General features: G+C 44.5%; 1 protein-coding gene across 16 annotated transcripts in view; it reads left to right on the forward strand.

The window, feature by feature from the left end:
• LOC118402945 (cyclic nucleotide-gated cation channel beta-1-like) overlaps nt 1–14,279 on the forward strand; it is an 81,175-nt gene that overhangs the window by 46,165 nt on the left and 20,731 nt on the right. For 15 of the 16 annotated variants that reach the window (XM_052478992.1, XM_052479000.1, XM_052479038.1 and 12 more), the window contains 4 exons: nt 11,689–11,813; nt 12,041–12,162; nt 12,383–12,526; nt 12,952–12,993. In XM_052478992.1, coding sequence (XP_052334952.1) covers nt 11,689–11,813; nt 12,041–12,162; nt 12,383–12,526; nt 12,952–12,993 — 433 coding nt within the window. The remainder of the gene's footprint in view (nt 1–11,688; nt 11,814–12,040; nt 12,163–12,382; nt 12,527–12,951; nt 12,994–14,279) is intronic. The other variant, XM_052478997.1, reaches the window with a different exon arrangement.

Consider the following 14,279-nt stretch of genomic DNA (forward strand, 5'->3'; position numbering starts at 1 on the left):
AGTAAGGAACCAATATACACAGGCAGTTAGGAAAGCCAAAGTTAGCTTTTTCAAGCAGAAATTTGCTTCCTGCAACACAAACTCTAAAAAGTTCTGGGACACTGTAAAGTCCATGGAGAATAAGAGCACCTCCTCCCAGCTGCACAGTGCACTGCGGATAGGAAACTCTGTCACCATCGATAAATCCATTTTTATTGAGAATTTCAATAAGCATTTTTCTACAGCTGGCCATGCTTCCCACCTGGCTACCCCTACCCCGGTCAACAGTCCTGCACCCCCCACAGCAGCTCGCCCAAGCCTCCCCATTTCTCCTTCTCCCAAATCCAGTTAGCTGATGTTCTGAAAGAGCTGCAAAATCTGGACCCCTTCAAATCAGCCAGGCTAGACAATCTGGACCCTTTCTTTCTAAAATTATCTGCCAAAATTGTTGCAAACCCTATTAATAGCCTGTTCAACCTCACTTTCATGTCGTCTGAGATTCACAAAAATTGGAAAGCAGCTGTGGTCATCCCCCTCTTCAAAGGGGGAGACATTCTTGACCCAAACTGCTACAGACTTATATCTATCCTACCCTGCCTTTCTAAGGTCTTCGAAGGCCAAGTTAACAAACAGATTACCGACCATTTCGAATCCCACCGTACCTTCTCCGCTATGCAATCTGGTTTCAGAGTTGGTCATGGGTGCACCTCAGCCACGCTCAAGGTCCTAAACGATATCATAACTGCCATTGATAAGAAACACTACTGTGCAGCCATTTTCATTGACCTGGCTAAGGCTTTCGACTCTGTCAATCACCACATCCTTATCGGCAGACTCAACAGCCTTGGTTTCTCAAATGATTGCCTCGCCTGGTTCACCAACTACTTCTTCGATAGAGTTCAGTGTGTCAAATCAGAGGGCCTGTTGTCCGGCCTCTGGCAGTCTCTATGGGGGTGCCACAGGGTTCAATTCTTGGGCCGACTCTCTTGTCTCTATACATCAATGATGTCGCTCTTGCTGCTGGTGAGTCTCTGATCCACCTCTACGCAGACGACACCATTCTGTATACTTCTGGCCCTTCTTTGGACACTGTTTTAACTACCCTCCAGACAAGCTTTAATGCCACACAACTCTCCTTCCGTGGCCTCCAACTCCTCTTAAATACCAAATCAAATCAAATCCAATTTTATTTGTCACATACACATGGTTAGCAGATGTTAATGCGAGTGTTGCGAAATGCTTGTGCTTCTAGTTCCGACAATGCAGTAATAACCAACAAGTAATCTAACTAACAATTCCAAAACTACTGTCTTATACACAGTGTAAGGGGATAAAGAATATGTACATAAAGATATATGAATGAGTGATGGTACAGAGCAGCATAGGCAAGATACAGTAGATGGTATCGAGTACAGTATATGCATATGAGATGAGTATGTAAACAAAGTGGCATAGTTAAAGTGGCTAGTGATACATGTATCACATAAGGATGCAGTCGATGATATAGAGTACAGTATATACGTATGCATATGAGATGAATAATGTAGGGTATGTAACATTATATTAGGTAGCATTGTTTAAAGTGGCTAGTGATATATTTTACATCATTTCCCATCAATTCCCATTATTAAAGTGGCTGGAGTTGTGTCAATGTCAGTGTGTTGGCAGCAGCCACTCAATGTTAGTGGTGGCTGTTTAACAGTCTGATGGCCTTGAGATAGAAGCTGTTTTTCAGTCTCTCGGTCCCAGCTTTGATGCACCTGTGCTGACCTCGCCTTCTGGATGATAGCGGGGTGAACAGGCAGTGGCTCAGGTGGTTGTTGTCCTTGATGATCTTTATGGCCTTCCTGTAACATCGGGTGGTGTAGGTGTCCTGGAGGGCAGGTAGTTTGCCCCTGGTGATGCGTTGTGCAGACCTCACTACCCTCTGGAGAGCCTTACAGTTGTGGGCGGAGCAGTTGCCGTACCAGGCGGTGATACAGCCCGCCAGGATGCTCTCGATTGTGCATCTGTAGAAGTTTGTGGTCCTTCTGTAGCTCAGTTGGTAGAGCATGGCGCTTGTAACGCCAGGGTAGTGGGTTCGATTCCCGAGACCACCCATACGTAGAATGTATGCACACATGACTGTAAGTCGCTTTGGATAAAAGCGTCTGCTAAATGGCATATATTTTTGTGAGTGCTTTTGGTGACAAGCCAAATTTCTTCAGCCTCCTGAGGTTGAAGAGGCGCTGCTGTGCCTTCTTCACGATGCTGTCTGTGTGGGTGGACCAATTCAGTTTGTCTGTGATGTGTATGCCGAGGAACTTAAAACTTACTACCCTCTCCACTACTGTTCCATCGATGTGTATAGGGGGGTGTTCCCTCTGCTGTTTCCTGAAGTCCACAATCATCTCCTTAGTTTTGTTGACGTTGAGTGTGAGGTTATTTTCCTGACACCACACTCCGAGAGCCCTCACCTCCTCCCTGTAGGCCGTCTCGTCGTTGTTGGTAATCAAGCCTACCACTGTTGTGTCGTCCGCAAACTTGATGATTGAGTTGGAGGCGTGCGTGGCCACGCAGTCGTGGGTGAACAGGGAGTACAGGAGAGGGCTCAGAACGCACCCTTGTGGGGCCCCAGTGTTGAGGATCAGCGGGGTGGAGATGTTGTTGCCTACCCTCACCACCTGGGGGCGGCCCGTCAGGAAGTCCAGTACCCAGTTGCACAGGGCGGGGTCGAGACCCAGGGTCTCGAGCTTGATGACGAGCTTGGAGGGTACTATGGTGTTGAATGCCGAGCTGTAGTCGATGAACAGCATTCTCACATAGGTATTCCTCTTGTCCAGATGGGTTAGGGCAGTATGCAGTGTGGTTGAGATTGCATCGTATGTGGACCTATTTGGGCGGTAAGCAAATTGGAGTGGGTCTAGGGTGTCAGGTAGGGTGGAGGTGATTATGGTCCTTGACTAGTCTCTCAAAGCACTTCATGATGACGGAAGTGAGTGCTACTGGGCGGTAGTCGTTTAGCTCAGTTACCTTAGCTTTCTTGGGAACAGGAACAATGGTGGCCCTCTTGAAGCATGTGGGAACAGCAGACTGGTATAGGGATTGATTGAATATGTCCGTAAACACACCGGCCAGCTGGTCTGCGCATGCTCTGAGGGCGCGGCTGGGGATGCTGTCTGGGCCTGCAGCCTTGCGAGGGTTAACACGTTTAAATATTTTACTCACCTCGGCTGCAGTGAAGGAGAGTCTGCATGTTTTCGTTGCAGGCCGTGTCAGTGGCACTGTATTGTCCTCAAAGCGGGCAAAAAAGTTATTTAGTCTGCCTGGGAGCAAGACATCCTGGTCCGTGACTGGGCTAGTTTTCTTCTTGTAGTCCGTGATTGACTGTAGACCCTGCCACATACATCTTGTGTCTGAGCCGTTGAATTGAGATTCTACTTTGTCTCTATACTGACGCTTAGCTTGTTTGATAGCCTTGCGGAGGGAATAGCTGCACTGTTTGTATTCGGTCATGTTATCAGTCACCTTGCCCTGATTAAAAGCAGTGGTTCGCGCTTTCAGTTTCACGCGAATGCTGCCATCAATCCACGGTTTCTGGTTAGGGAATGTTTTAATCGTTGCTATGGGAAAGACATCTTCAACGCACGTTTTAATGAACTCGCACACCGAATCGGCGTATTCGTCAATGTTGTTATCTGACGCAATACGAAACATATCCCAGTCCACGTGATGGAAGCAGTCTTGGAGTGTGGAATCAGCTTGGTCGGACCAGCGTTGGACAGACCTCAGCGTGGGAGCTTCTTGTTTTAGTTTCTGTCTGTAGGCAGGGATCAACAAAATGGAGTCGTGGTCAGCTTTTCCGAAAGGAGGGCGGGGCAGGGCCTTATATGCATCCCGCGGAAGTTAGAGTAACAATGATCCAAGGTTTTTCCAGCCCTGGTTGCGCAATCGATATGCTGATACAATTTAGGGAGTCTTGTTTTCAGATTAGCCTTGTTAAAATCCCCAGCTACAATGAATGCAGCCTCAGGATGTATGGATTCCAGTTTGCAAAGAGTCAAATAAAGTTAGTTCAGAGCCATCAATGTGTCTGCTTGGGGGGGAATATATACGGCTGTGATTATAATCGAAGAGAATTCTCTTGGTAGATAATGAGGTCGACATTTGATTGTGAGGAATTCTAAATCAGGTGAACAGAATGATTTGAGTTCCTGTATGTTTCTTTGATCACACCACGACTCGTTAGCCATAAGGCATACGCCCCCACCCCTCTTCTTACCAGAAAGATGTTTGTTTCTGTTGGCGCGATGCGTGGAGAAACCCGCTGGCTGCACCGCCTCCGATAGCGTGCCCAAATTCCTCTCTCCTCCCCAACTCACGGCTGTCATGTTGACTTGTACCATACTGGGTATCTTCTCCTTCCATCTTCTCCTTCCACATCTCAGTACACTCTTATTGATACAATCAAGTACAGATACACCCATATCTTAGCCCTAAATGCCCGATTTGTTAATCATAAACCCCAGTTCCTTTGCCAACACACCTCATCCATGTTACTTGCCTATCTCAGTCCTGTTACTCACTTTCCTTAGACCTGTATTCCCCAAGTCAACAACAGTAACCTATATCCAGCTATTAGCCTCACACCCCAACACTGTTATTTGCATATCTTAGTACTGTGACCTCTGACCTGTATATGCAAATAATTTCCTAGATAAACTCATAGTACAGTGGTAAAAACAACATGTGCCAAAGCCCCATTCACTTTCTTTATTACCACAAACTTGTTGCCAGAAAGGATTTGAATGGGCAATACATGTCCATAAAGACACATTACCTGTATGAGCCTTGTGTATCCATACACCCCATTACTCATATAAACCAGGTAAATCCATGGGCATACTCATATAAGACAGGTCTACCCCCAGTGCCCAAGCCTCAACATTCATACAAACCAGGTCTACACTTGTACTTCAGCCTCAATATCCTTACAGACCAGGTGTACATCTTCACTTCAAACCCAATATTGATTTTTTTTATACTGTTACATAGAACTGCCAATTGTCATAACAATAGGTGTGCTTGTGCATTTCAGCCCCACTATTCATACAAACCAGGTCGACACCTGTACTTCAGCATCAATTTACATACCTACAAAGTCTGCACCTGTTCTTGAACACATTTAGTCAACTAAGCCAGGTCTAAATGTGTCGTAGCCTGAATCGTAGTCGTAGCCAGAATACTGAATAAAATGTAAACCAGGTCTACCCCTGCTACTCAGCTCAAGTACTACTACTGTACAAACCAGGTCTACACCTTTGACTGAGTCCAAATACTAATATAAACCAGATCTACATCTGCATATCTATATAAAATCAAATCAAATGTATTTATATAGCCCTTCGTACATCAGTTGAGATCTCAAAGTGCTGTACAGAAAACCAGCCTAAAACCCCAAACAGCAAGCAATGCAGGTGTTGAAGCACGTTGCTAGGAAAAACTCCAGAGAAAGGCCAAAACCTAGGAAGAAACCTAGAGAGTAACCAGGCAATGAGGGGTGGCCAGTCCTCTTCTGGCTGTGCCGGGTGGAGATTATAACAGAACATGGCCAAAATGTTCATAAATGACCAGCATGGTCAAATAATAGGTATGGGACAGGTAGCACGTCCGGTGAACAGGTCAGAATTCCATAGCTGCAGGCAGAACAGTTGAAACTGGAGCAGCAGGACAGCCAGGTGGACTGGGGACAGCAAGGAGTCATCATGCCAGGTAGTCCTGAGGCATGGTCCTAGGGCTCAGGTCCTCCGAGAGAGAGAAAGAAAGAGAGAAAGAGAGAATTAGAGAGAGCATACTTAAATTCACACAGGACACCAGATAAGACAGGAGAAGTACTCCAGATATAACAAACTGACCCTAGCCCCCCGACACATAAACTACTGCAGCATAAATACTGGAGGCCGAAACAGGAGGGGTCAGGAGACACTGTGGCCCCATCCGATGATACCCCCGGACAGGGCCAAACAGGAAGGACATAACCCCACCCAGTTTGCCAAAGCACAGCCCCCACACCACTGGAGGGATATCTTCAACCACCAACTTACCATCCTGAAACAAGGCTGAGTATAGCCCACAAAGATCTCCGCTACGGCACAACCCAAGGCGGGGCGCCAAGCCAGATAGGAAGATCACATCAGTGACTCAACCCACTAAAGTGACGCACCCCTCCTAGGGACGGCATGAAAGAGCACCAGTAAGCCAGTGACTCAGCCCCTGTAATAGGGTTAGAGGCAGTGAATCCCAGTGGAAAGAGGTGAACCGGCGAGGCAGAGACAGCAAGGGCGGTTCCTTGCTCCTCCAGAGCCTTTCCGTTGACCTTCTAGGGACAATTAGGAGGCCTGCGTCTTGTGACTGTAACGTACGTGTAGGTATGTACGGCAGGACCAAATCAGAGAGATAGGTAGGAGCAAGCCCATGTAATGCTTTGTTAGCAGTAAACCTTGAAATCAGCCCTTGCTTTGACAGGAAGCCAGTGTAGGGAGTCTAGCACTGGAGTAATATGATCACATGTTTTGGTACTAGTCAGCAGGATTCTAGCAGTTTATTTCGTGCTTTATCCGGGTAGCCGGAAAGTAGAGCATTGCAGTAGTCTAACCTAGAAGTAACAAAAGCATGGATTAATTTTTCTGCATCATTTTTGGGCAAAATGTTTCTGATTTTTGCAATGTTACGTAAATGGAAAAAAGCTGTCCTTGAAACAGTCTTGATATGTTCGTAAAAAAGAGAGATCAGGGTCCAGAGTAACACAGAGGTCCTTCACAGTTTTATTTGAGACAACTGTTCAACCATTAAGATTAATTGTCAGATTCAACAGAAGATCTCTTTGTTTATTGGGACCTAGAACAAGCATCTCTGTTTTGTCCGAGTTTAAAAGTAGAAAGTTTGCAGCCATCCACTTCCTTATGTCTGAAACACAGGCTTCTAGCGAGGGCAATTTTGGGGCTTCACCATGTTTCATTGAAATGTACAGCTGTGTGTCATCCGCATAGCAGTGAAAGTTAACATTATGTTTTCGAATTACATCCCCAAGAGGTCAAATATATAGTGCAAACAATAGTGGTCCAAAAACGCAACCTTGAGGAACACCGAAATGTACAGATTATTTGTTAGAGGACAAACCATTCACAGAGACAAACTGATATCTTTCCGACAGATAAGATCTAAACCAGGCCAGAACTTGTCCGTGTAGACCAATTTGGGTTTCCAATCTCTCCAAAAGAATGTGGTGATCGATGGTATCAAAAGCAGCACTAAGGTCTAGGAGCACGAGGACAGATGCACAGCCTCTGTCTGATGCCATTAAAAGGTAATTTACCACCTTCACAAGTGCAGTCTCAGTGCTATGATGGGGTCTAAAACCAGACTGAAGCATTTCATATACATTGTTTGTCTTCGGGAAGGCAGTGAGTTGCTGCGCAACAGCCTTTTCTAAAAGTTTTGAGAGGAATGGAAGATTGGATATGGGCCGATATTTTTTTTATATTTTCTGGGTCAAGGTTTGGCTTTTTCAAGAGAGGCTTTATTACTGCCACTTTTAGGGAGTTTGGTACACATCCGGTGGATAGAGAGCCATTTATTATGTTCAACAGGAAGCAGCTCTTTCAGTAGTTTAGTTGGAATAGGGTCTAGAATAGGGTATGCAGCTTGAAGGTTTAGAGGCCATGATTATTTTCATCATTGTGTCAAGAGATATAGTACTAAAAGAATGTGAGTGTCTCTCTTGATCCTCGGTCCTGGCAGAGTTGTGCAGACTCAGGACAACTGAGCTTTGAAGGAATACGCAGATTTAAAGAGGAGTTCGTAATTTGCTTTCTAATAATCATGATCTTTTCCTCAAAGAAGTTCATGAATTTATTACTGCTGAAGTGAAAGCCATCCTCACTTGGGGAATGCTGCATTTTAGTTAGCTTTGAGACAGTATCAAAAGAACATTTAGGATTGTTCTTATTTTCCTCAAATAAGTTGGAAAAATAGGATGATCGAGCAGCAGTAAGGGCTCTTCGATACTGCAAGGTACTGTCTTTCCAAGCCAGTCGGAAGACTTCCAGTTTGGTGTGGCACCTTTTCCGTCCCAATTTTCTGGAAACTTGCTTCAGAGCTCGGGTATTTTCTGTATACCAGGGAGCTAGTTTCTTATGAGAAATGTTTTTAGTTTTTAGGGGTGCAACTGCATCTAGGGTATTGCGCAAGGTTAAATTGAGATCCTCAGTTAGGTGGTTAACTGATTTTTGTCCTCTGACGTCCTTGGGTAGGCAGAGGGAGTCTGGAAGGGCATCAAGGAATCATTGTGTCTGTGAATTTATAGCACGACTTTTGATGCTCCTTGGTTGGGGTCTGAGCAGATTATTTGTTGCGATTGCAAACGTAATAAAATGGTGGTCCGATAGTCCAGAAAAACATTAAGATCCACAACATTTATTCCATGGGACAAAACTAGGTCCAGAGTATGACTGTGACAGTGAGTAGGTCCAGAGACATGTTGGACAAAACCCACTGAGTCGATGATGGCTCCGAAAGCCTTTTGGAGTGGGTCTGTGGACGTTTCCATGTGAATATTAAAGTCACCAAAAATTAGAATATTATCTGCTATGACTACAAGGTCCGATAGGAATTCAGGGAACTCAATGAGGAACTCTGTATATGGCCCAGGAGGCCTGTAAACAGTAGCTATAAAAAGTGATTGAGTAGGCTGCATAGATTTCATGACTAGAAGCTCAAAAGACGAAAACGTCATTTTCTTTTTTTGTAAATTGAAATTTGCTCTCGTAAATGTTAGCAACACGTCGGCCTTTGCGGGATGCACGGGGGATATGGTCACTAGTGTAACCAGGAGGTGAGTCCTATTTAACACAGTAAATTCATCAGGCTTAAGCCATGTTTCAGTCAGGCCAACCACATCAAGATTATGATCAGTGATTAGTTCATTGACTATAATTGCCTTTGAAGTAAGGGATCTAACATTAAGTAGCCCTATTTTGAGATGTGAGCTATCATGATCTCTTTCAATAATGACAGGAATGGAGGAGGTCTTTATCCTAGTGAGATTGCTAAGGCGAACACGGCCATGTTTAGTTTTGCCCAACCCAGGTCGAGGCACAGACACGGTCTCAATGGGGATAGCTGAGCTGACTACACTGACTGTGCTAGTGGCAGACTCCACTAAGCTGGCAGGCTGGCTAACAGCCTGCTGCCTGGCCTGCACCCTATTTCATTGTGGAGCTAGAGGAGTTATAGCCCTGTCTATGTTGGTATATAAGATGAGAGCACCTCTCCAGCTAGGATGGAGTCCGTCACTCCTCAGCAGGCCAGGCTTGGTCCTGTTTGTGGGTGAGTCCCAGAAAGAGGGCCAATTATCTACAAATTCTATCTTTTGGGAGGGGCAGAAAACAGTTTTCAACCAGCGATTGAGTTGTGAGACTGCTGTAGAGCTCATCACTCCCCCTAACTGGGAGGGGGCCAGAGACAATTACTCGAATCCGACACATCTTTCGAGCTGATTTACACGCTGAAGCTATGTTGCACTTGGTGACCTCTGACTGTCTCAGCCCAAATACCCATATGAACCAGGTTTACACCTGTGGCTATGTCCCAATACTCTGATAAACCAGGTCTACCTTCATGACTATTCAGCAAAACGCACATAAACCAGATCTGCCATTTTGGTAGAGACACTTAACAAACCTATTGACGTTAAATATTTGTTCAATTACTTTTCAATGACACTTTTTCAGTGTATGAGTCTATATATTATGGATCCCCATTAGCTGCTGCCAAGGCATTACTATACATTCACATGTGATGTGAAATCAGCTTAAGTGTGTCCTCAGGCTCCTACTCTACTACCACATATCTACAACACAAAATCCATGTGTACGTGTGTATATGCATGTGTCTGTGCCTATATGTTTGTGTCCCTTCACAGTCCACGCTGTTCCATAAGGTGTATTTTTATCTGTTTTTTTCAATCTTATTTTACTGCTTGCATGAGTTACTTGATGTGGAATAGAGTTCCATGTAGTCATAGCTCCATGTAGTACTGTGTGCCTCCAATAGTCTGTTCTGGACTTGGGGACTGTGAAGAGACCTCTGGTGGCATGTCTTGGGGGGTATGCATGGGTGTCCAGTAGTTCAAACAGACACCTTGGTGCATTCAACATGTCAATACCTCTCACAAATACAAGTAGTGATGAAGTCGATCTCTCCTCCACTTTGAGCCAGGATAGATTGATGTGCATATTATTAATGTTAGCTCTCTGTGTACATCCAAGGGCCAGCCGCGCTGCCCTGTTCTGAGCCAATTGCAATATTCCTAAGACCGTCTTTGTGGCAGCTGACCACACCACTGAGTGCAGGTGCGATAAAACTAGAGCCCGTAGGACCTACCTTGTTGACAGTGCTGTTAAGAAGGCAGAACAACGCTTTATTATGGACAGACCCATCTTAGCTACTGTTGTATCAATATGTTTTGACCATGACCACTACTTTGACAATTTCCACATGATTAATTACACGATTAGTCGAGGTTTAGGGGTTAGTGAATTATTTTTCCCAAAATACAACGCTTTCAGTTTTTAAAATATTTAGGACAAACTTATATATTCCCTTCTGAAACCAACTGCAGCTCTTTGTTGAATGTTACAGTCATTTAAATCTCTGTAGTAGCTGACATGTATATCAGAGGGTGTAAAGCCATACTACATCAGTTTTACCAGCAGCAGACTATGATCGATAATGTCAAAAGCCACACTGAAGCCTAACAAAACAGCCCCACAATATTTGCATAATCAATTTCTCTCAGCCAATCATTAGTCATTTGTTCTTGTTGAATGTCCTTCCCTATAAGCGTAAGTCTGGTAATTCCCCAATGGCAATTCCCCCAAAAAATATCAAAATGTGACATTTTACAGTCAAAATCGCTGATTTACACTTATGTAAAGGCTAATGGATAATCGTCAAAGCCACTGTATTTTCCCATTTGTCACAAATATGACCATTAAGATATTTTCATATACCACGAGCATCATGGATTCAATCTATTGAAAATTAGAGCGCATATGTAAACTACACCCTTTAAACATTGTGTTTTAAGCTGTTGAATACAGACTTCTGGTGACAAATGCATCGCTAAAAGTACACCTTGGAGATTTATGCTTGTGGTCTTGTGACCATTGTGAGAAATCATATGAAACTTCTCTGAACCATATTAGACACCTTGGTAATGCATAATATATGACTTATTTGTTGATAAGGAAAACTTTAACTTCTGTAGAACCTGTTAAGTACAAAAAAGAATCCCTATTGTGACTGATGGGATTCAATCAGTTGCCAAAATGCTGTTTATCGAGGTAATTTCCTTAGTAGGAAAATTGTGTGAGAAGTCGAAGAAGTCGAAGCTCGAAGAGGTCAAAGCTTGTGGGAGAAGTAGAAGCTCGGGGATGATAGACGAGCTTCCCACTAGTTGGAGGGGTTTCAAAGTGGATTTTTCCCAGCCGTATGTGAAAAATACCACCTTCCCACTTGGTTGTGAATACATTTTAAGCATTAATTGGCTGCTGAATATGAGGTCTTTCTCTTGATTGGTTGATCCCACCCTACTGGTCCATATCCTCTAACACTTAACCCACTGACCCACCTCCTTTTCGTGCAACTTGTTTCCTATTTCCAATTTAGTCCTCATCCTGCAAGGCCATGAAGACATGGTTCTGGAGGAGGTGGACCCGGATTGGGAGGAGAAGGAGAACAAAGTGGCTCAGGGAGCAGCCCTGCTCCAGGCCTTACCCTCACTCATACCCCAGGTCAGAGGCAGAATCAGATACAGCCTTGCTGGTAGTCAGTAGATTACCGTGCTTGAATGGACAAAAGTGGCAATAGCTTCAAAGCTGACCAGAAAGTCACCAACATGATGTGACAGAAACAAAACTGTTCCATTTTCCTAATGGAAATTCCATTGAGCTTAATAATGTTCTTTATCTGGAGCTGCAATAGCCGTACTCTCTGTGTGTACTGTATTTCTCTGTTGCAGCAGGTTCTGGAAATGCAACAAGAAGCAGAAGATGCAGAGACACAGACAGAGAGATGGACTCCCCTCATAGAGAGCATAAAGAAAGAGGCAGAGGAGGCTGCTATGGTGAAAGTGGAGGAGAAGTAATAAAAGACTCCATCTGTTTTCCTCTTCCTCCTATTCTCTATGTAATTTCTCTCTCTGTCTCACGCTCACTTTTTTTTTACAATCTCGTATTTCTTCCCCCCAGAGATCTGTCTCCCTTTGTCTGTACGAGTGATTGAATTGGGATTGGCCGTTGTGTTCATCAATGCCTTTTGGCTCTGTGTGATTGTCCGATGTATGTACTCACCTGGTCTCCAGGCTGCAGCAGCAGTTAAAAGAAGCACGGATGGCTGAGGAGGTGGCCAGACAGGCGGCTGAGATGGCAGTTAGACAACTAGAGGAGGAGCAGGCTGCCAGTGCCCAGAGGGCCACAGACTCACAGCAAGAGACTGATGGAGAGCAGTACGTCTCCCCCTCCCACACACACATACACAGAAACACATGCATGTTTGCATACAAACACATACATATACACACAGACACATACATCTACTCAAACACACACACACACACACACACACGTACATACACACACAAACATACGCACAAACACACACCCATAGGTGAATGAACATCCATCCCCTACCATCTCGATGCACATGTGAGTGTGCTGGAGTGTGTGTTGCTGAGCTGGTTCGTGCTGAGCCAATGAAGTGAGGATCACTGGGTTGTGATAAAAAGCGCAATGTAAGGCTGAGAGCTGCACTTAGTGCCGTCGTGCAGCGGCTTGCTCTCACACACATGCAAACCCATACACACACCAGGACATGTCATCGCCAATGAGACGACCCTTAATAATCATCCTGCTCACTGTCTGTTTTGCAAAGACTGCCCAATATCCAGGAGGAAGAGAACGAGGAAGACCCTGAGTAAGTCCCGCTCCTACTCCCCGTTACCCTTCCACGCTTCTATCCGCAGCAGAGTAGATGAATGTTGCCCTTAACCACTTATCTCTGGTGTCAAACATTAAATCGCCACCCTAATGGTTAAGATTACAGTCAGGGATCGTCTAATCTGATCCGAAATCTGTAGTTAGGGGCAACCTCTATCTCAAGCATGTTAACATCTCACATCCAAACCTTTGACCCCATCCTCTTCCCTCTACAGTTTGACTCATTAACCAGATGTTTGATAGGATACGGAGCTTGAGATTTCTAAGACTGCTGCACAGTAGCCTACATACATTCTGGAGGGCTGAGGGGCTCTGTTTGTCTGCTGTTTGTCTGCTCTTCGTGATATGGATGCAGCCGGTCAAATTACAGGGGTGACTGGAGTTTCAAGGCACCCTCAATAAGCGGATTAAGCCCTAAAATGATCAATATTGGTGTCGCCCACTATTTGGGGAGCACTATTGAAAACTGATGTGTAAAATCGAGCTCTGTACATGTTTAAAACTACGGTTTATGACTGTCTAACTGTCTGAGACTGTCTGAAGCTCTGTTTGTCCCCCTCTGCACACCGTCCAGGTTGCAGATGCTTCAGGCGGAGAGCGACGGGATCATGGACATTGAGAGTCCCGAAGAGAATAAGATAACCGAGGACAATAAGATATCTATTCAGATTCATTTCAATGAAGACAAAACGGTTGCATCTGAGGAGAATATAGTAACAGAGGAGGTTACGGTATTTGAGAAAATAGTTCCAAAAACTGAAGATAATATGACTACACAGGATAGTACGATATCTGAGACTAAAATAATAGAGGTTACAATCACTGAGGAAATGAAGAACCTTGAACAGAATACGGCCCTAGTGGCGTGTAAGATATCAAAAGAGAGTCATTTCCACGAAGACACAAAAGTTGTTCCCGAAGAGAATATTATTACCGACGATAAGATATCTGAGGAGACAAAAGTAACAGAGGAAAATGAAAATCCGGACAAGTCTAAAGTATCTGCGGTTACAGACGCTGAGAAAGTCAAGATCATTGAACAGAATATGACCACACAAGACAATAAGATATCTAAGGAGAAAAATGTACACGAAAACAAAAAAGTTGCTGCCGATGAGAATGTAGTCACTGAAGAGAATATACCTATGGTAACAGTCAATGAGGTCATCAGGAATGTTGAACAGAATACAACCGCAGTGGAGGATATAGTCATAGGAGAGGAGATATCTGAGACAGAAGTAACAGAGGAAAATAAAAGTCCTG

Source organism: Oncorhynchus keta, chromosome 2, assembly GCF_023373465.1.
Source record: "Oncorhynchus keta strain PuntledgeMale-10-30-2019 chromosome 2, Oket_V2, whole genome shotgun sequence".
Lineage (NCBI taxonomy): Eukaryota > Metazoa > Chordata > Actinopteri > Salmoniformes > Salmonidae > Oncorhynchus > Oncorhynchus keta.